The 21666-nt window shown below is 53.1% G+C and overlaps 1 protein-coding gene across 7 annotated transcripts in view; it reads right to left on the reverse strand.

The window, feature by feature from the left end:
• The window catches only part of Hdac7 (histone deacetylase 7), a 35669-nt gene that overhangs the window by 1578 nt on the left and 12425 nt on the right, over window positions 1-21666 (reverse strand). For 3 of the 7 annotated variants that reach the window (XM_047549365.1, XM_047549363.1, XM_047549367.1), the window contains exons 2-24: window positions 17849-17899; window positions 14493-14713; window positions 14285-14378; window positions 13875-13986; window positions 13160-13275; window positions 12792-12917; window positions 12305-12396; window positions 12005-12115; window positions 11690-11867; window positions 11301-11497; window positions 10908-11081; window positions 9947-10166; window positions 8155-8288; window positions 7897-8017; window positions 7570-7619; window positions 6136-6243; window positions 5151-5206; window positions 4909-4996; window positions 3671-3790; window positions 3363-3460; window positions 2117-2235; window positions 1298-1431; window positions 926-1010 (exon numbers count right to left, since the gene is read on the reverse strand). In XM_047549365.1, the coding sequence (XP_047405321.1) occupies window positions 926-1010; window positions 1298-1431; window positions 2117-2235; window positions 3363-3460; window positions 3671-3790; window positions 4909-4996; window positions 5151-5206; window positions 6136-6243; window positions 7570-7619; window positions 7897-8017; window positions 8155-8288; window positions 9947-10166; window positions 10908-11081; window positions 11301-11497; window positions 11690-11867; window positions 12005-12115; window positions 12305-12396; window positions 12792-12917; window positions 13160-13275; window positions 13875-13986; window positions 14285-14378; window positions 14493-14713; window positions 17849-17899 (2805 nt within the window). Of the gene's footprint in view, window positions 1-925; window positions 1011-1297; window positions 1432-2116; window positions 2236-3362; window positions 3461-3670; window positions 3791-4908; window positions 4997-5150; window positions 5207-6135; window positions 6244-6530; window positions 6788-7569; window positions 7620-7896; window positions 8018-8154; window positions 8289-9946; window positions 10167-10907; window positions 11082-11300; window positions 11498-11689; window positions 11868-12004; window positions 12116-12304; window positions 12397-12791; window positions 12918-13159; window positions 13276-13874; window positions 13987-14284; window positions 14379-14492; window positions 14714-17848; window positions 17900-21666 lie in introns of those variants that run through there. The other 4 variants (XM_047549366.1, XM_047549368.1, XM_047549364.1 and 1 more) reach the window with 3 other exon arrangements.

The raw sequence follows: 21666 nt of genomic DNA on the forward strand, positions 1-21666 counted from the left end.
CCCTCGACACACCCTCCCCAGCTCTGAAGGGTGAGCAGAGCAGGTTTCAACACGGCTATGAGGGATCCTTGCAGGTGCCCAAACCTTTCTCCCACCCCCACCATTTCCCATAGGTGTGGGGATCCTGAGGTAACCAGAAGGGTCCTCTTACGACTCATGGGGTCTATGTCAATTATCTCACACATCCCCAAGCCCTGGCCTCCTGGAGTACAGGGTCTCATTCATACTGTCCCCCTGCCAGTGCTCAGTCCCACCCCCAGGATAAGGGAGTGTGGACCTGGGAACATGGCAACCCCATCTGGACCACAGGAATGCTCATCCTGCTCACCACTGTGAGCAACAATGGACATGGAACAGTCTAGCACATAACCTGGCCCTCGGGAGGGCTCCACAAAGGGTCAGCCGTGTCTGCGCTGTTTTGTGTGACTCTTTGACCAAGTCCTTAATGTGCAAAGTCTATTTTATTCATTTTTTATCCCTAGCATAGATCATGAAGTGCTCAACAGATGTTGTGTTGAAGCTGAAACTTTAAAGTGCTTTCCAAATATGGGGGTTATTCTAAAACCCCTGCTCCAAGCAGGCAGAGCTGCCAAGAACCTATGGCCAGAACTGAAGGGGAGAGATGGGAACCAGCCTTTCAGCAAGTAAGGCCTGAGTGCTGCTGTCAGCTGGCCCTGGCACAGGGCCGTGGCAAGAGATGGGAGGCCAGTCCTTCCTTGAGGAGGTTGTTATCTAGTGGTCCCTGCTGGGTCCATCTGGAGAGCTAATGGGGGGCTGCCCACCAACACTGCTGGGTGATTCACAGGAATCTCTGGGATCCTGGCGACTAGGGTCATTGGAATCCTTGGGATCCTTTTCCCTGGGGGGGTGGGTCTCTGAGCTTCTCCCAAGTTTGGGACCAGCAGGTATTCCGTCACACACTCACTGTGCACCCGGATCACAGCTTCCAGAGAGCGGATTGCATTAAGGTTGGGTTTCTGTTTCCAGCCTTCTTCTGAAAGGGGATCCACCTACAGAAAACAATCCATCAGTCACCAGTCCCTCAGGGACTCACAGGCCCAGCTGTCTCTCCAGAAGCCCTGGCCTTCTGGACATAAACAGGTATGTACTGCTGACTCTGCCCAGGTCAGGAGACACTGACCTGACTTGGAAGGAGCTATCCACTGCGCCTACCTTATTCCCCTGCCCTATCTCATCCTGTCTGCTTACTCGAGAGCAGGTCTATGAGAGATGGCTCACCGGCCTCACAGAAGCATGGACAGAGGCAGCCTTGGGGCAGGGGCAGGGGGCAGCTCACCTTGTTGCCTAGAAGAGCAGCCACGCAGGCCTCGGAAGCATCACAGATGGCTGTGAGGTCATGGCCACCCTCTAAGGCCAGCACCACTGCACCTCCTGCCAAGTTCATCAGTTGCTGCGTCATGTATCCGAAACCTAGATGGTTGTTTGAGTTGGGAGAACAGGAGGGAACAGGGGTGGAGGGGAGGTGGACCCACTTTCTGTGTCTACTATTTCTCTGCTTGCTTCCTCCCTTATAAATAATGACTCAAAGGCAAAGTACTTTCACTTCGAATTCCACGTACAGACCATCAGTGTGCCTCATGCAAGGCTCAGAGTGGTTACAGACTTGCACAAGGCCCCATGGCAGTAAGTCACAGGACCAGGGCTCAAACCTGGGGCATGGACTCCAGTCTGAGCCTTTTTCACTGGGTCACATCACTCCTCTGTCCCCAGGGCCTATGGCCCATCAGGCTGTGTGGGTGTCCTCTGTCTCAGGACATTTCTCCTCCCCATCCTCCCTCTGGAGGAGCTACCAGCCCTGCCAGGAAACCAGAAAGTTGGGGCAGGGAGTTCTTTGGCCGAACTTCCATCTGTGAGATGTAAGTCTCCAGCGTCAAGGCCTCCCTGGTAAACTGGCCTGGTCCTGAGAAGGGATCAGGGCTGTGCTAGGCTGGGAGATCCCAGCAAATTCCAGGGCCAGCGGCCATACTCCAGTCTTCACACTCAGCCCTGGACTGGCCACTACCACCTTCCCCTTTAGATGTGGGCAGTGCATCCCCAACCCCCCCTCAGCCTGGCTCTCATCCCCTACACACCGTGCTGGCTGGGGCCCCCTTACATTTGGCAGAAACATGGTAGCCACCCAGTGGGGCTGGGTGACCCTCGGCAGCATCAAACCCAGCAGACACCAGGACCAGGTCTGGAGAGAACTCTCGGGCGATGGGCATCACGACTATCCTGTGAGGTTGTAAGGAGAAGCGGGTCCTGGCAGACAGCACAGGGAAGCCAAGGCCAAGGCTGAGGCCCTGCCTATGCCAGGTCTCAATTGCCAACTGTGCTGGGGGCATCCTGCTTTCAGGATTCCAAGACACCCAATCTCCTAGCAGGATTTAACAGATCTCTCTGATCTCCTTGACTTTGGCTGGCCACCACATCCCTGTCATACACAGCCTGAAAACTCAGTCACAAAGGGAACTTAGCTAGCAAGAGGCAGAAAGGAACCAAGCATAGGGCACCAGGTGGAAGAAAGCATAGTGTATGTGTGAGAACCTTTAGGGGACAATGGTCAGGGCCACAAGGAAGGGACTACCTCACAGCCAGCTGAGCAGGGCTCTAGTCACTAAGCATTGGAGACTGAAAACCACACCCCACTATTTGCCACCAGAGAGCTGACCCGGCCAACTAGACCCACAGGTCCTGGGCCACTGCATTCCCCATATCCTTTCTCCTGGAAGACTCCCAACAGCTACCTCCCTCTAGCCCTGATGCAACTTTGGGGTCCATTTTGGTGTTCTTAAAAGCCCTGGGCAGAGATGCCAGGAAGTCCACCCAGGGCTCCTGTGGAATTAGCTCTCATGGAGAGTTATCTCCAAAGTGTCTGGAGATCTACTTCCAAGATTGCTTTTCCTGAAGGGACTGCAGAGGTCCAGAGTGAAAGAGGTAAGGGCTCCTGAACTGAGTCTGAAGTCCTTCTATCTAGAGTGGTTTTCTGAGGTAGTTCCTTCAATATGGCTATCACCTATTTTATCTTTTTCCATAGTTTTTCTCCTCTCATGCTCAATGCTCGCCTCTTTCAGGCAGCCTTCTTTGCCTGAATATAGTGGCTCTACTCACTAAACTCTGACCATCTCCCAACACTCAGCTCAACATTGGTTCCTGGTAGTGTGTGACTTTATAAAGCACCCTTGGATTTTCTCGTTGTATGTGTCTCATCTTTCCATTGGAGCTAGCCTACAATGTTTAGTAATGGAGGAAGGACAGGCAGACTTGCTAGCTGATCAACTCCAACCTGGTGCTGGAGAAGAAGGGGCAGAAGAGGGTGGCCTTGCTACGCTGGGCCTCCTCTAGGTTCCCAGAGTATTTACCTGAAGGCAGCCAGGTACTCAGGATCCCCTATGGGGGGTTCCAGGCCTCCAGCCCAGGCCACGTTGACGTTGAAACCCTCACCACTTCCAGCCCCCACCTGGGAAACAGTAAACAAGAGAGATGTGAGGAGAGCAGAGGACCAGAAGAGGAATCCCAGGATGGTCGTGCTGCAGGAAGAGCTCATTGAGACTCTTCACTTCCAGATGGCAAAACTGAGGAATGGAGAGGTTAAGCAATCTGCCCAGGAACACACAGCTCCTATGACAGGGACAGGGGAAGGGCAGGAGGAGAGTCCTGATGTGTTTACCTCTTCCACAGCCCCACTGCCTGGGAAGAAGTTGCCATCATCATGGCGATGCAGGGAGATGTAGAGTACACTGGGGTCCTGGTAGAAGGTTTTCTGGGTGCCGTTGCCGTGGTGAACATCCTGTGCAGGGTGGTAGGGATTAGGGAAGATCCAAAAGCAGAGAGAGGGAGGTCAGGATGCATTGGAAGGATTTTAAGGTTGGTGACCATTCTGAAGGTCAGGACCCTAGACTGTGGGTCAGGAAACTAGGGTTCCTAGATCTACATGGTCAAGTAGTCCCAATTACTCTACTGAACCTCATCTCTTCATACGGAGATACCTTCTCTGGGTATACAGATATATGAGTCATAGATAAATCATTTCTCTCTACCTATCTGCCTATCAATTTATTAATTGATCTAGATACCTAGATCTCAAGACAGCTAGCTAGAATAGGCCAGACCACATGAGAAAGGAAGTGTGTGGAGATGAAACAGTAGCAGGTAGAAGGAAAAGCACAGGATCATGCTCACTGCCAGTCCTCCTACTGCGTCTTGCATAAGTCTGTGATCAGAAACCAAGCTCAGTGACAGAGGGTCAGGTACATGAGCCCAGTCCCATCCCTCTAGGAAGAGCTGGGGCCTGCACTGGACTCACGGGACCATACATGGGTTCAAGTGTGCAAAGTTCCTCCACTGTTCTCAACTTCTGCTTCCACAGCTGTCAGTGCAGAAGAAACGTTGCTTAGTTGTTAAATGCATGTTTTCTAGAGCTAATAGAGGTGGGTTCAAATCTCAGCCTCACACATCATGAGGAGAGTGACTGTGCAAGTTGCTTCATCTCTCTGTGCACACTTTCCTCATCTGTGAAATGGGTTATGGTCAGGATCAGATGTAAAACTGTCAGTGTCTGGATGGGATTAGTGAGATACTGATGTTCTCTGATGTTGTTATCACTACAGATAGCGAAAATGCTGAAATTATTAGATCTGCCAAAAGAAGCCAACAGAGGGCAAAAGACAACCCTCAAGTGAGAGCTCCTACCCACTGTGGGAGTTTGTATGGGAGTTCCAACACCATCTCCTCTGGGCGTCCCAACTGCTCTGTGATTTGGGTGCTATCTTCACCCAAACTTTGCACAAGAGAAAACTGAGGCTCAAGGAGGCTTAATGCAGGACCAAGACACCAGACTCAAGGCTCAGGGCTCAGGGCTCCTTCTGTGGGCCCTGGGACCTGCAGGTTCAAGGAGCCAGGACATACCCAGTCTACAATGAGGATCTTGCTGGCCTTGCCCTGTTGTTGCAGCTGCCGGCAGGCAATAGCCACTGAGTTGAAGAAGCAGAAGCCCCTGAGAAAAGCAGAGAGGGTCCTGTCAGCCCATTCATTCCCCATGCTGGCACCTCTCCAGTCCCCTGTCCCCAAGTCCCTAGTGTGGCCCAGCCTATAAAAAGGCTCTGAGGGCCTATCCCCCTCACCCCATCCAGGCCTCTCCCAGGCCTTACATGGCTGTAGAATGATCTGCATGGTGTCCTGGGGGCCGCACAACAGCAAAACCATTCTGGAAAGGGAAAGAGCGCTTGTCAATCAAACAGCCAGTCCTTGACTCGTATATGTGTGAACCTACCCCCGGGTCCCAACCTCCTCCTCTGAGAAGCTGCCACAGTGCAACAGCTGCCAACATGTCTGACCATGTCCTGGCTATTGCTGATGTGACCCAGGCCTTGGTACCCATGCTGAGTGTCCTCTCCTTTTAGGCTGAACTTGAACAGAGAATGCCTCCCTCATATGTCCTGGTTGTAATCACTTGGCAGTGACAGCTACTGAGTGTTATGAAAAAAATTACACACCTGGCCCTGTGCTAAACACTTTATACGTGAGGATGGATTTTTATCCTCCCAGGATTGCCACAGGATAAACATCACCACCTCCAGTTCATGGATGAGGAAGAATTCAGAGCTTAGGTAAGTTAGGTAACATGTTCCAAGATGCCTGGTTGTAAATGGTGGAACCAGTGCTCATTGCAAAGCTTGGTCAAGGAGATCTGACTGTGAGCACCTTGGGCTCTAAGGTCCTACATGGCAGGCATGTGTCCCTCAGGACAAATTCCCAGAAGGTGGCCAGCCTAGAGCAAACAAGCACAGCACCAACCAGCTCTACAGTCCCTTGGCCCTGGACAAAAGCAACGGGCCAATGCATGAGGTCCAGAGATGGCCTGCGACTACCTACAGCCATACAGTGAGTCTTAAATGGTCCTGGATGATCAGGACCCTGTGTCTCTAAGAAACCACAGGTCCAGGGGCACAGTGCTTTGACTCCCCAAGTAACATAAAACTCAGGTTCAAATCTCACCCTGCTGCTCAGAGCCCTTGATTTCACCTCCCAAACCTTGTGGTGGTATTCGAGAGGTCGGGGGATTGGGATCTGCATGCCACCGCCCCATCCTCTGCCTCTTCCACAGTTTACCAGCCTTCAACCAAATCCTCCTACCTTTAGCTCACGAGAAGCCACTTTGAAGGCGAGGTCGGTGACACTGCCAGAGGCCCAGCGGGCTGCATTGGAGGAATGCAGCTCGTTCCAGATGGTGTCAGTATCCACCTGTGGGGACCAGAGTCAGGGCCCGCATCATCCAAGGCTTCCCACAGGAGCCAGCACCCAGCGAGGTGGGACCCATCCCATGGCCAGGACCCCAGGGGCAGGGAGCTGGGCAGACGGCGCTGCCTCCCCAGTGCCCCACCGCCCAAAGGCAAGGCCTCCTGTGTCCCCCAATCCCAGCAGGACTTCTCCTTCCCAGCATAAGTCCCAGCACCAGCCTATTTGCAGCCAGCATTCTGCTGGCAGCATCACGCCTGCCTCCCCGGTCAGGGGAGGGGGCATGGCGTTACCTGGGCGGGATTGGGGTTTGGGCCGGGAGGGGGTTTTAAGCCCCAGCTGACTCTGCTCAGGCCCTGCGGGACGGTCGGAGCTGGAGGGGCCGTCTGCACCACTGTCTTCCACTCAGGGCCCCTAGCCCAGGCTGGGAGGCCCCCCAAACCCAGTCCCTGGGCCTCAAGGCTAGGGAGGGGCCGGGGGGCATGATGGGGAGATGGGGAGGGCGAGGCGGACCAAGAGAGGCGAGGAAGGCAGAGAGAGTCGCAAGAGGCTGGAGAGAGAGAGAGAGAGAAGGACAGAAAGGGAGAGGAGGGAGGAGAAAACAGAAGCAACAACAGTTGGAAAAACCAGAAAGTGGCAAGAAATGGGGAGTTGTGAACAGGGCACTGACTGGCTCCCAAACAGCCCCCCACTACAGCTCCCATTTTCCCTGAACTTAACCTCCATCCCCTGCCTTCACACACCATGCTTGATACCACCACAGGGAGAGCCTTGCCAGAGTGGGCAGGAAGCCCCCAACAGGTGAGGAGTGAAGAAGCAAAGCTGGGGGCAGGGGAGGGCTGTGTCCCGTGGGGAAATGCCTGGATCTCCAAGGACACAGGGAGCACCACCTCAGCCCCACACTAGGCAGCCCAAGGTCTGGGGACCAGGCTGAGGCCACTGTGACCGCTGACAGGCCCACTGCAGGGTAGGCAAAGCAGCCCAGGGGGCTGGCATGGAATGGCCCATGCCCAGTCACTGGGGTCTTAATGAGCGGGACGATCCTAAGCCCCAATTTTGGCTCTGCTCTTTGAGCCTCAGTTAATATCTACCAAACTCCTTCTAAATAGGTGAAGGCACTGGACTCCACATTCAGGGATACTGATGGACCCAGGATACACCCATCCACAGGGAACTTCCAGCCAGCAGAGGGGCATCATGGGAAAGTCCCTGGGACCCCAGGTCTGGTAGAACCACAAGAACAGGCCGGTGGGGACTGGGCCTGGGAAAACCAAAGGGAGGAGAGCTGAGAATCCTAAGCAATGCCCACTGGAGACCTCTGGGCACACTTACCCCAACCCCACCACAGGGCAGCATCACAAACATCCGCTGTGCCAGGAGCCCTGTGGGGAGAGGCCCAGCCCATGTGAGTGTGGATGCTCTCAGCCTCTGGTCTGGCCAGGAGCAGGGAGGCCCCAGGAAGAGGGCTGGGCAGATGTGGAGAGAGAGAAACAGTATAGGGAGAGGAGGAGTTGGGCAGCAGAGGGATAGGGGCAGTAAGCTCCAATGGGGATGTCCAGGAGCCTGGAGGGGCCACCTGGCAGGGCTGAGGAAAGAGCAAGGGAGTGGGTAAGATGGGCAAGCTCAGAGATCCGGGGCCAAGCACCATCCCTCTCTTACCTTCCAGCTTCCCATTGTCCAGTTTAAGGCGGCTGAGTGGGTTGGTGCCATATAGGAGGACATGTCGCTCGGAGTGGACCGACTGCAGTTCCTCCAAAGAGGCCTTCCGGCCCCGGAGACACTGAGGAAGAGCCCACAGAGCTCCTAAGCCTTTGCCCACCCCTTCATTTCCATGGCTCCCCTCTAATCTCTCACCCTTTCTTCCCTCCGATTACCTTTACCTCCTTGGGTTCTGAGACCCCAACCCAGCCTCCTCACCTCACACTGGCTCCGGAGGCCCCGCTCCTGCAGCCGGGACCAGATGCTCTGGATGCGGCCAGCGTGCTCGGGGTGCCTGCTGTTATCTCCACAGGAGCACTGGTGCTTCAGCATGACTGAGTCATAGACCAGCCCTGCCAGGAGTAGGGTTCAGGGTAGGGATGCCAGAGAGCACCCCACCTCCCCAACAGTGACTACAGATATACCAGCTAGTGCCCACATGGACCCACCTAGAGTCAGGCAAAGCACACACCTCTCACCCCATACAGACCAGTATTCCTCATCCTGCCCCCTGCTGAGCCCGAACCCCGCACTCCCATATGCACAGTGCTGGGGCAACTGGATAGCCTGATGTACACATCAGCACAGTGCCAGCCAACATGCTGCCACGGGGCCACTGCCTCCCCACATGGTCCAGCACGTCTACCACGCCCTCAAGTGCTCAGAGCCTAAACAGCCCAGCCTGACACCAGGCATTTCCTTCTGGGCGTCACGAACCCAGAGTTTACCAAGGGGGAATGAAAGGAGAAAGAATTCCTAGGAAAGCCCCAAACTGGGAGCTGGGAACTCCACAATAACACAGGGCCACGTCATACAACGAACGTAGCTCTAGAGAGTGACTACAGTCAGCTCAGTCAGCTTTCCCAAATGAGGATCAAAAATATTCAGAAAAAAAAAAATCATAGGTATTGAACATGTATAGACATTTTTTCCTTGTCATTATTCCTTAAACAATACATTATATAACTATTTGCACCGCATTTACATCGTACTAGACATTATAAATACTCTAAAGATGATTTACAGTATATTGGCAAGGGCTGGGGATATAGCTCAGTGGTAGAACATTTGCCCAGTATGCACGGGGCCTGGGGTTCAATCCACAGCACCACACACACACAAAATATAAAGAAAAAAGAAAAGTAAGTGTAAGGATGTGCATAGGTCATACAAAAATCATACACCATTTTATATAAAGGTCATGAGTTTCTGGGGACTTTGGTATCCTTGGGGGGTGGGTGGTAGGGTCCTGGAACGAATCAACAGGGACTAAAGGACTGTTTCAGACTGTCCCAGGGGAAGTTTCTAAAGGTCCTGTACACTACTGTGGCAGGGTCAGTATCTGCATATCTTGGGACACTTTTGCATAAGAAAGTTAAAATGAGGAATAATGAATAACAACCTGAACATCCAACCAATAAGAAATAAAATAAAAATAAAACACTGATGAAATAAAAGAATCTCAGTTCTAAAGGTTAATTATATCAAAGAGAGTTTATGATACATTAACTTAATAAAGGGGGATGTAAAACCTAGTTAATGTGTTTATGGCATCTGCACAGGTCCATCTAGACAGAACATAACCTACACTGAAATACAGCAGAAGGGTGACTTCTGGGTGGTGGATACTGGTTGGCGACTTTTATTATTATGCCTTTTTATATTTTTCAAAATTTCTGAAATGCTTTTGAGCTCTTTTTAGAAGCAAAACAACAGTAATAAATATCATTTTTAAAAGAGATAGACATGGTGGCAGGGGATGTAAATTCTTATGCCGGCCAGCTTGTTACATGACCAGAGGTTTATTACCTTAGATTCCCTGAGCTTTGGTGTCCATACCTGTCAAACAATAACTACCTATTCACCTGCTTCATGGGGTACTGTGAGGGTCCAGTTAAGACTCAAGGAAAGCACTCTGAAGCCTCTAAAAATGTCCCGAGTGCCACCTTGTACAGACATGGACTCATGTCCCAGGCCCTTCCTTCTGCCCCCCACTCTAATCCTGGCTTACCTGTGGTGAAGGGCAGGGTCCTGGGGGGAGCCTCTGAGCTGGTGAGGACTCGGGCCTGGCAGGTGGGCTCTGGGGTTGGTAGAGAGGCAGGTGCAGCTGGGGAAGACTGAGTCCTAGACAAGGGCCGGTGTCTGCCCTGGGCCAGAGGAAGCAGCATAGAGTCCCCCATGCTTCCCCGGGAAAGCCGCCCAGCCAGTCGCTGCTGTTCCCAGAGCAACACCTGAGAGAAACAGGGGCCTCAGTCTCTAGTTTCTCAGAATCTGTTCCATCTTCTCCTAACCAAACTTGAGAACTTCCAGGTAGAACCTTTTCCTGAAGAGATTCCAGGATGGCATCTAGTCCTACTTCCCACCTGGGCTTTGGCCTTTGACTCTCTGAGACTCCTGCCCCCAGCAGGTCCCTTGAAGACACACACCCCAGAATGACTACCCCATTCCACCAGAACTCCCTAAGCCTTTCAGCTCACTCTGATCAGGATCTCCTCATCTCCAAGGACTGTACCCAAGAACACAGGGACTTGCAGAGGCACAGTACATATGTGAACTATTAACATATGTTATGTGTGGAATTGTGTCCCCTACCAAATTCATATGCTAAAGTCCTAATCCCCAGTACTTCAGGAAGTGTCCTTATTTGGAGACAGGGTCTTTGTAGAGAAAATCAAATTAAAATGAGGTGATTAGTGTGGGCCCTAATACAATAGAACTGATGTCTTTATAAAAAGAAAAAAAATTGAACACAGACTGGGGGAAGACAGTGTACAGGGAGAAGACAACTGTCTGCAAGCCAAGGAGAGAGTCCTAGAACAGATTCTCCCTCACAGCCCTCAGAAGGAACCAGTCCTGCAGACACCTGGATTTCAGACTTCCATGATTGCACATCTACCTCCCTTCCCCATCTTAGGCCAGGTTCCAGGCTTTCTGACTAGACTTTCTGAAGGACAACTTGGGCACAGCCATACCTGCTGGTGCTGCTGGAGAGGTACAGGGCCTCTGGCTTCAGGCTGCCCATGACTAGACTCCCTGTGTTCCAGGACATCATCCACCACCTGCCCTACTCCCCCGCCATCCGTCTCTAGGTCCTCAGCTGAGGGTATCTGTTGCAGTCGGGGCTTCTCACTCATCTTGGCTGGTCTCTGGGGAGGAGAGATGGCTGGTTAAGAAGCCAGGTAGAGCAATGGGGGTGAGGTGGGAGGTGGCAGGCTGGGCAGGGCAGCCATTCTTCTTGTTAGAACTCTAGCAGTCATTTTCTCTGTTGCCCTCCAGGTTCCTGCCCTCCATAAGCCCCCTTCTGTCAGCCCCCAGGAGCCCAGTAAAGCACCCCCTCAGTCCCTCCTCTACCCAGTTTCTCTCACCTTGATCAGCTGGATGTGAGGTTTGAGCCGCTCCGGGCGGGGCTGCAGGGAGCCCAGCAGTGGGGAAGCAGTGGCACTGGGGGGCAGGGGCTCTGAGCGGGTCCAGCTCAGAGGCCAATGGAGGCCTGACCCAGAGAGCCGCTCGGTGGTCAGTAGGGACTGGGCTAAGTGGAAGGGCAAGGGCCCAAGCCCTGGCACTGGAAAGAATGGGGTGGGGCATAAGGAGGGAACCATGGGGAGCCATGGAAGGAGGCAAGGGCTTGGTGGGAGCAGGGGCTTGGCAGGGAGATGCACAGGACTAACATTGGAAGGATGGAGTCCCTCCTCAAGCGTGCCCTTGGCAGGGTGCAAGGATCCAACCCCTTCCCAGGAGAAGCCATGGGACTCACCAGTCAGCAGAGGGGTGTGAGAGACTGAGGGATCCAGAAGGAGAATGGGCTGCAGGCGAGAAGGCAAGGTGCCCCCAGCCTCGGGCTCCAGACCGTGGGGCAGGAAGAGGGGAGCATGGGGGCTCCCCAGGACTGGACGAGGGCCCAGAGCTGGATGGGTCCTGCGGTCACCATCAGCCTAGGGGAGATGTAGGGAAAAGTCATGGGGAGAAGATTCCAGTGGAGAACCATGAAGGTTATAGGTCAGACCATAGGACAAGGGTGTGAATGAGGCTGAATGAGCTTGGAGTCGGGGAGGGGCGCCCAGCCACTCACCCTGGCAGGGGCGGGCAGCCCCAGCGTGATTGTGGGCAGCAAGGACACTGTCGGCAAGGCGAACGGGGCCAGAGAAGTCTCCTGCAGCCGCAGCCTCTGGCCCAAGAGCGCCTGCCATGGGGAGCAGGGTGACCGGTCACCGGTCCCAAACCTCTACCCCTGGCATGCCTTCCCCAGAACACCCAGGAGGCCCTGGTGGGGGCTGCTCAGACCCTGTGGCCCCAGGCCAGATGGGCCACTTGCTGGAGAAAGGCTGAGCCTCAGAAGTGCCCCAGGAGCCCAGTCCCCACAAGGCCTTACCTCTGAGCCCAGGACAGGGTTGGGGCCATGCTCGCTGTCATTGGGGGAGCTGCACCCTGACGCAGGCGTGCTGCTGCTACTAGGGGAAGAGTCTGAGGGTTTGGGAGAAAGGAAGGTATAGTCAGGGGCAAAGGGTGGACAGAAAAGCACAGCTAGGTCCCCCGGTGCAGGATTTTATAGGCACAGCTCCTTCCCTAACAGGTGGCCTCTGCTTCCTGATTTATTCCCTGACTAGCAGGAGGATGGCAGGCCACAACTGGGCTATAGCACCTTTGGGTGATTTTTTTTTTAAAGATGCCCCCTTTTTGGGCAAATGTCGGTGTGGCAACCCAGCAGGAGCTGGTTTTCAACCCCAACTCACCCCACAGTGGGTATGTGGGACACAAGCCGTACAAAAGGGAGACCCCTGTATACTGGGGTGGGAGGGAGAAAAGGAACAAGACCAACCAGGGCCTAGGACAACCCCACCCATCCTGCTGGCCCTTACCTCCAAAGGTCTCTGCTGGCCGCCTCCGGAGACTGGGCGGCGCACTCTCTTTTCTAAGCAGTGGGTTTTTCCTCCGCTCCAGGGACTTCTTAGGCTTGTAGCGTAGCTTCAGGTTGGGCTCAGAGACTGGCGGGGAGTACCAGCATTACTCAAGTCCCATGCCAGCCACCCTTCTCTCCTCTGCCCTTCAGTCCCTTCCTTCCCAGTCATCTCTAAGAGAAGGCAGAGCCAGAGAGGACACCCCACAGCATACTGTTCCTGCCCAGCCCAGCACTCCCAGCCCCGCTGGCTCTGCACTCCTGACCCAAATTCAAGGCCCTTCCCCTAACCCTAATCTGAAGAGTTTCTATCTTGTCTGTCCAGCTCACCTGTCTTACGTAGGGGGAAGTGTTCTGGGGGATCACTGGGCAGGCTGGGAACGGGAGGCAAAAAGCTGCTGAGCATGGAGCGGGCAGCTCCTTCTGTGTCCAATGGCTCAAGAGTTCTGTGGAGTGAGTGCCAAGGTGCTTCAGAGGGGTGGACACCCAAAGGTCCACAGAGACCTCACTCTGCAGAGCTGCCTTCCTGAGTGTGGGCCCCGGGACCTGCCAGGGAGGCAGCCATGACAGGGCCAGGCAAGAATGGGAGCCATCTCCAGGTGGCAGCAGTGGGCCACACATGATACGCAGCAGCCACAATGCAGACCTCCAATCTAGGCATAGAAGCTAGAGTTTGGGTGCTTGGTGACAGGCCCACTGAGGACTTAGTCCCCTGCAACATAAACCTGCTCTAGGAACTAAGATATTTTTGTGCTTAAGGGAAAACATAAAGAGAGAGGGACTCATGTACAGAAGAAGAAAGCCAGGATTGGGGGCAGGGGAGAAAAAGAAAGAAAGAAGGACCTCAGATGGGGTAAGGGAGGTAATTAAGGGAGAGAAGGCAGATATCAGTTGAGGTGTGTTTGGAGGTGCACTATGTGTATATAAAGGGTGATGGATCAGTGACGGGCCCTGGGCCTTTCCTCAAAGGGGGCTGACAGGTCAATATGGAGGGAGGAAGGATTTGTGAGAGGAACCTGAGGGACAGGTAGGGACAAGGAGCTACCTGTAGGGAATGCTGGGGCTGTTGGGATGGACAGTTCTCTCCAGGGCTGCTTGCTGTTTCTTTAGGATCACTTCTGCCAGTTTCTGCTTGACCACGCTGCTGGCTACAGCGCCTGTAGGGCAAAGGGTCAGAAGTGGTCTAGGAGAGGGGAAACAAGTGGCCTCCTGGCACATTCTCTGCCCATTGCCCTGTCCACATCTCTAGTACACGTTGTCCCAGGAACTCCTCAGGCAAAAGACAAGCCTGAGGCCTCACTTCTCCCATGAAGCCTGCAGACAGCCCCATAACCGCCTCCATTCACAGGCAAGCAGAGAGTGACCCAGCAGCTGTGACCCTCCCATCTAATGCTTCCCAGATCCAAGCGCAGTCATGGACACCCAGGTGGGGGCGGGCAGAGAGCCCATCCTTACTTCGCTTGCTCTTGTCCTTATTGAGAAGTTGCCGCAGCTCTTGCTCCTGCTGTGTCCCCTGCAACTCAGGCATCATCGGTGGGTCCATTGAGAGCTGTGGGTGGGGCCAGCAGCCCAAGAAGAAGCAGGAGCAGAGGCCTGAGACTGGGGTGGAGGAGGCTGCAGGGAGGGAGGGAGGGAGGGCATGTGCAGGGAGCTCTATCTTTACCCTCATGGGCTCGGCTGTGCGCTGTTGTTGCTGCTGCTGTTGCTGCTGCTGCTGCTGCTGCTGCAGGCCCGCTAGGAAGAGGTGGCGGTGCAGGCGCTGGGGATGCTGCAGGGCCAGCAGTGTGGGCTCTGGCTGGGGCTCCACTGTGGGCCGCTGGCCCACTCGCAGGTCCATGGGCTGAAGCTGAGGGCTTGGCGTGTCTGCACAGGGCGTGGGGCAGCCTATGGTCAGAGGAGGCAGGGTCACTAGAAAGCTGGTTTGCAGGGACTTGGTCACAGCCTCCTCAGGCAGACTCTACAATAGCAAAACACCTCAAGGGGCCTTTTCTCTCTTAATCCTCGCCTGCAAGTAAGTGCTATCGACTCTATTTTGCCTGTAGAAAAGGGAGTCATAAAATTGCCTAGCCACTCTACAGCTGTGCTCTGCATTGACCACTCCTCCCCAGGCCTGGGTTGAGGGCTATGGGGCTTTACTGATACTGCATCACTATGGTGGTACATTCTAGGCTCCACCCTCTCCTTCGCTTCCTTCCCTCTGGAATGAGGGGGTTTGCCCAGCTGCCCTCTAACAGGCTATGCTCATTAGTAGAGATCAGACAAAGACCCTCAGCTGCCACCTCTCATGCTCTGTCCTGAGTCCTAGGAATTAGAAGGAATGGCTGGGGCCTACCGCCAGCCCTGTCTGATCATCCTGGACCTGCAGAACACTGTTCCCAGTGCAGCTTCCCTCAGCTCGCCAGGCCCACATGCTCATAGAGCCTGATCCCGGCCCCTCCAGGCCAGCTCTGGACCTGGCCTGGTGAGGACAGCAGGCTCAGCTGCCTCTTCTCCAGTGTCCTCTGCACCCACACCAGAAGCACCCTGCCAAGCCCGTGGGTGCAGGGGTTATTTATAGTTAGCCACCAGACCAGGGTCAATGCCAGCACAGCCAGCTGGGCCAGGCTGCACTGAGCAGTCAGCAACACTAAGATGCTGGGAGGTGGAGCTGCAGCAGGGGATTATCCTGGCAAAGGGGAAGCAGGAGGAGGTGGGAGCAGGCCAGCCCCACTACAGGGTACACAATGAGGGAAACTTCCCCAGAGAGGCCTCCTTCAGGCATCTCTTTATAGAGCGGTCACAGCTGTCCTATGGGCCTGGGGCTGAGGGAGACTGGAAAAGTATCTGGCAAAACACCAGTCAGGGAGTCAGGAAATGCAGCCTCCAGGCCCAACCCAACCACTACTAATCATGATCTTAACATCTGTAGTGCACCAAGTACATGAGAGTCTGCAAAACCTGTTCACCTCATCGCCCCCACCTGTCCTGGGAGCTTGTTATTACTACTCTGTTATGCTAGATGAAGAAACTGAGGCCCAAAGATAAAAGGCCAGTCCAAAGTCACCCAGCTAGGAGTGCAGTGAGAATGGTTCCAGTCTTGCAGAAGCCAGTGCTCTGCTTTGCGCCAACTTCCAGGAAGTCACCTCCCTTGGAGGGGGTTTCTTGCTGGACAAAGGAAGAGGGGCTTGCAGTAGGTTGTCACTAAGGGGCATCACTTCAATACTATGAGACAGACCCAAGAGGGGCCAAGCAAAGACACCCACTACAACTCTCCAGATAACAAGAGATCTGAGGAGATGGGCGTGCATCCAGATGTGGCCATAGTAGACAATGCACAATTTCAATGCCCTCAGCCCTTACACATGTGGCCACTCAAGGAGTCCAGAGTCCCATTCTAGTTGAGTCTGGGTCTCCAATGCCAACACACGCCTGCCCTATGAAAGGTCTCAGTCCTCCCAGATCTGGCGTACTGACTTCCTGGGGTGACACCCCTAATGATACAGGGCTTAGGGGAGACCACAGTCAGCTACCCAGATCTAAGGACAGTGGTTTCAGTCACACATAGGGTAGGAGCAGCCCCCAATAGTGGTCCCATTTCTTACTCTCAGGACCGCCACCACCTACTGAGCAGAAGGCTGCTGAGAACTTAGGAAGGGCTCTTCCTGGAGCCCCACAGAGCCTGTCAGGGTGATTTAGTATTTGAGGGCTCTATAATCTGGTCCTAACTTGGCTTCTCTCAACTCGGTCTTCTACATCTGAACACAAACCCTCCTCCTCAGCTATCAACCACCCTGTTACAAGCCCATGTTTCTTTTGTCCTCTGAATTTTTTTCACAATGTCCTCCTATTAGTGCTGTCCTCACACCAAAGTTCTACCTTTTCAAATCCCACCCATGGCTCAAAGCCCAACTGGAGTCTTTCCTCCTTCTTGGACCCAGAGTCCCTCCCTCTGAGACTTTAAGTTCACTGCTCCCTGGCAGGATAAGCACTTGGCGGGCAGTCTCACACCTGAGCTAAGCTCCAAGGGCAGTGACTTGGTTTTGTGAATTGTTCTTTATTGCTAGGACTAGAATAGTACCTGGAAAAATCAATAAATAAATCTCTGTATCCCTCCTAAAATGCTTCAGAACATACCCTGGCACAGTGACGGGGCTCACTAAGGATTCTTGAATGAATGGATGAACTCATAAATCAGGCTCCTGTCATTGGACACTCCTCACATATTATATTCTACTATTTTTTTCTCTCCTTTCATTTGTGTGTTCCATCTCCCCAACCTGCCTGTAAGCTTTTGGACAGCTGGGACTGAAGCAAGGATCCTGGGTTCCATTCTCCCTGCCATACTGAATTACTAGGCATCAGGCTATGCATTTTGCACTGAGTAGGCCCTTGGTGTATATGGGATATCGTTAAGGAAGGGAAGGCTCAGACCTCCAGTCCTGACCTAGCCCTGTGGGCCTGTCCTAAACCTAAGCACCAATAGGAGGTCCACTTGGATCCTTCCCTGAGTGGCCTAACAGCAGAGGAGGTGTGGGCCAGCAGGGAGGACTAGGGAGAGAACCATCTCACCAAGGCGAGGGAAGTCTTTTCTGTTCCAGTGGAGCAGCCTGGGGCATCTTCCCATCCCTCAAGCTCTACCATGCCCTCCCTGCAGGGTCAGTGTGAGAACCAAAGGAGTCAACAAACAAGGACACACCTTACCCAGTGCCTGATATGGGGCAGGGGTCCGAGAATAAATATTAGCTTCCTACTTTCTTTCCTGTTTCTCTAAACCCAGTCAGGACAAGAAGAGCATCCTGTCTTTCCTTTTCCTGTTGTGCTTCCCAGTACTGCAACCAGCCTGGATGCAGAGGTGCCTCTGATTCCATTTCTCACCTCTCCTCTGGAACCCTAACTTTGCCCCCTCCACTGGAACCCCAACTTCCCAAGTAGCCTATTAGCCAGATCCCTGCTTTTCAACCCGAGTCCTCACACCTCTTATGTTCCTTCCATCCACTTCTCACCCCCCTCCCCACAGTCTCCCTCAGGCCTGACTCTTACCTGTGCCAGGAGGACTGAGGCAGTGGGCACCCGGGCTCACCTGGGTCCCATCTGTAGAGAGAAGAGAGATGGAGTGAAGAAGCGCTGGGAGGGGGCAGGGAAGGGGCAAGGTAGTAGAGAGGTCCATGCCAGAGAGGTTCCCTGCTGCTGCATGCTGGCTGAGAAGGATTTCCAGCTCCCTCTTCTTCAGTCAACTACCCAGAGTGACTCAGATACCCTCAGACACTTGGGCCCAGTCCACAGCAAGAGCTTAAGGAGGTCCCGGCTCACCCAACAATGCCCTCAGCCTGCCCTGATGCAGCCAGATACAATCTTCCCTGGGCAGCTGCACCAGGCTTCTTTAGACTGAAGGGAAAGAAGCAGGTTGGAAGGAGAAGGGGGAGCAGAGGGCTCAGGAGGCCAGCAAGGAGACCAGGCCTGGAGAAGAGAAGCAGTGGCCAACAGACCTTCCAGGTTTGAGAAGAAAGGAGCAGGTGGGAAGAGAAAATTTCCACAGTCGGAGACTGACTGGGTAATGGCCTGAAGGTCAGGCCACCTCTGGTAGAACCTGTGAAGTCCTGTAAAGTGGTTGAATCTGGATTGTACAGCCTAAGGACCCCAAAGTGAGGACCTCTTTCCTCCTACTGCCTCATCCTATGTCCATTTGCTTCTGTTGCCCCAGAGAAGAGATCCACCTCATTCTCCTTAGATAATCTGAGCTAGAAGTCTTTCCTTTTGGAAGTGGCTATTTCTCCTAGGCTCCTAAGTCTACTTCTGGCCTCCTACCCCATCAGAACCCAGGATCCTAGAGTAGAGCCCTGCGTTGGTTGGCAACAGATACCCCAGAGTTGGGCTGATAAAAGAAGACAGAGGTGAGTCCTAAGGCTACCCATCCAAGGTAGACACCTTTCCCTTCTGCAATCTCAGCTCAGGGACAAGGGACAGGAGGCTAGCTGGAGGGGGGCATTTGGTGGATACCTGGGCCAGACCTGGATAGAAAGATATATTTTCTGAAGGGCAAGCAGCAGGTGGTATGCTTCGGACCTGTGCCTCAGGGACAGCGGCAGTTCCTCTTCCAGAAGCTGAAAAAGGAGAACTCCCTGCAGGCAGGCACTGTGAGGGAGGGTCAGCACCAGGCACGGGGACTCCCACCGTGCCCTCAAACACTAGTGCCCCATTAGCTTCCACTGGTTGATGAGAGAGTTCAGTCAGGACATGCCACCCCACCTATTCAAATTCTGTCTAAGCCCATCCCATCTTGAGGATCTCCCTGACCTCTTCTCACTTCCCACAGATTTGCCATTGCCTCACTAATCATGGCCCTGGTGGTGTGATTTGTCAGGGTAGTGCCATCTGTCCCTGATACCTTGCTGGGCACAAGGTAGACCCTGCTGGTAGTGGGTGAGTTGAATACAATGACTGTCTCCTGACTCCCTAGCTAAGACATGGTATGGCTATTTCTCAAAGTTTGTGATCCCCAGGGAGCACTTATGCCAGAGGCAGGCTCTCCTCCCCATGACATGGTAACCCCCACCCTGAATGTCCTAGGACCTCTTCTTTCTTCTATGGTACCTGGTCCCCCAAGAGAGGTTTCTGGACTGGCTCCTGGTATACTCTCAGAGACAATGTCAGCCCTCAAGTCCCCTGCCTTCTGAGAATTCTCTCCCACTTTCCCTCTGGTCCCTGCCCAAGGACTGGTTAGCAGCCTTCACGCTTGGGAGCAGAGCCAGGTCTTCTGTGCCTCTCTGCCTGGTAACCACAGACTCTGGACACCATGCACTCTCTGGATAGAAGAAAAATTAATGACCCTGAACTCTGTGGTATTTGTTACCAGGCCCAAAAGGGATGTTTCATGGTGGTGATCTATGACATCAACTCTGTTCAGAAAAGGTGTGTGTGTGTGTGTGTGTGTGTGTGTGTGTTGGCAAAGGTACTGCTTCCAAAAGCACTTCCTAGAAAAAAAGTCTTGCTTCTCCTTTCCTTCCCTGGCTCTGTGCTGAAGACCTTCAAGTTCAGAATACAACAACAGAGGCAAGACCTTTGGAACAGCTCTCTTTGTGTCCCAGAAAGAGAAAAAGCATCTCATGGCTCCCATTAGTAGCCAACTAAAATGAGAAAGTGAATATCCTGCATTCAAGTTCTGGCTTGGATTTGAGAACTGCACCACCACCCCCCCACCCCCCGCTTCTCGTTGGCCTCACTGCCTCTCTTAGAGGGCTGTTAACCACTCATTTGGGGTCAGACCAAAATAAAATGAGAAGTAAATGGACCCGAGGGACCAAGAACACTCACTGCCCAGGGTTGGACTCTTCTCCACACAGCTCTCTACAGGTCGGAAAGCTCTCTTTTTTGGAATCCTGACTACTCCTCATTTCTACCTTCTTTGGAAGCAACTGCAGTAAAGTTAGAACACAGTTTACTCAGCGTGGGATATCTTGGCCTACCAAGTCACCTTCCTAAACCAGAGAACCTGATCTCACCCAGAACCAAGAGTCTCAGAATCCCTGACCCTGCAAGTTTCACAGCCCTTGTTTACCTTCAGAGTAGACATAAGCACCACAGTCTACCCCATGAGCACCTGAAACATGCTAGGTTCCCCACTGCTCCTACCTTATTGCCTCAGGCCCCAGCCTGGGGCTTACCTGCCCAGCAGCTGTGACTTTACCCCATACAGGCCTACAGAGGTGGCCAGAAGACTGAGCCTCGCTGACCCCTTATCTCCCAGGGGTTTCGGACCTTGTGTTGAGGTACAGTATTTTCTAGGAGTATTGCCACCCAAATGCCTTCTCCTAATGTCTCTGATGTCATTGTTCAAGCTGTTCCTACCTCCCAGGACTCCTGACTATCTGAAAAGGAAACAATGGAAAGGCTAGGAGAAAGCAGGCAGTGGTAGGAAGTTAGGATCCTTGGGTTCAGGACTGACCCTCTTCACAGCAGCCTCAGAGTCTCTGTTCCTGGCACAGGAGGGACAAAATTTGCCTCCACAAGGTGGCTGGCAGAAAAGGTGATATGACTTCAGAAAGATCCAAGAATAAACTAACAGAAGAAGAACATTGTGATAGCCAGACGTCTGCGACTCAGCGAGGCCTGAGCATGGAAGAACTGCCCTTCTTCTCAGCATCTGGCTCACAGAACGAGAGCACACTAAGAGCTGAGGGTGCCTTGGAGGTCATTCAGGCTGATGCTTTCTCACTTGGCAGAGGAGGAAAGAGCAAGGGGAAGATGCTAGGTCACGGCCACAGAGCAAGTCAGAGGTCAGGCAGGCCAGGCCCAACCACGACACACCAGTGCAAGTAATGGATCCCAAATGTAGGTGCTAATTCCCTTCATAGGAGGCCACTGATGTTGGGGCTGAAGAGAAGAAAATATGAATGGAACTTGGTCCTTACTTTCAAGGAGTTTCAAATATAGCCCTTAAATATTTGTTAAAATGTACTACTTAGAAATACTTAGAAAATTCAAAAAATAATAATAATAATAATAAAAGGGAGATCAGTAGAGTCAACAAAGAGAATCAACAAAGAGAATCAACAAAGAGGGAGGAGGGGAGGGAAAGAGAGGATAACTGGGGAATGAGATTGATCAAATTATGTTACATGCACATAGGAATATGGCATAATGAATCCCACCATTATGTATAATTACCAAGCACCAATAACTAAAAAATTCAGAATCTAAAAGTATAAGACAAAAATCTCAGTTCCTCACTCATACCACCTCCTAGAACCAGTCTTTTGTAACAGCTTCTTTCTTTTTTGTTTTAAACAGTTGCTAGGGATCAAACCCAGGGCCTCATGCATGCTAGGCCTGAACTATCCTCCAGCCCTAATAGTTTCTTG

This window comes from Sciurus carolinensis, chromosome 4 (genome assembly GCF_902686445.1).
Source record: "Sciurus carolinensis chromosome 4, mSciCar1.2, whole genome shotgun sequence".
NCBI lineage: Eukaryota > Metazoa > Chordata > Mammalia > Rodentia > Sciuridae > Sciurus > Sciurus carolinensis.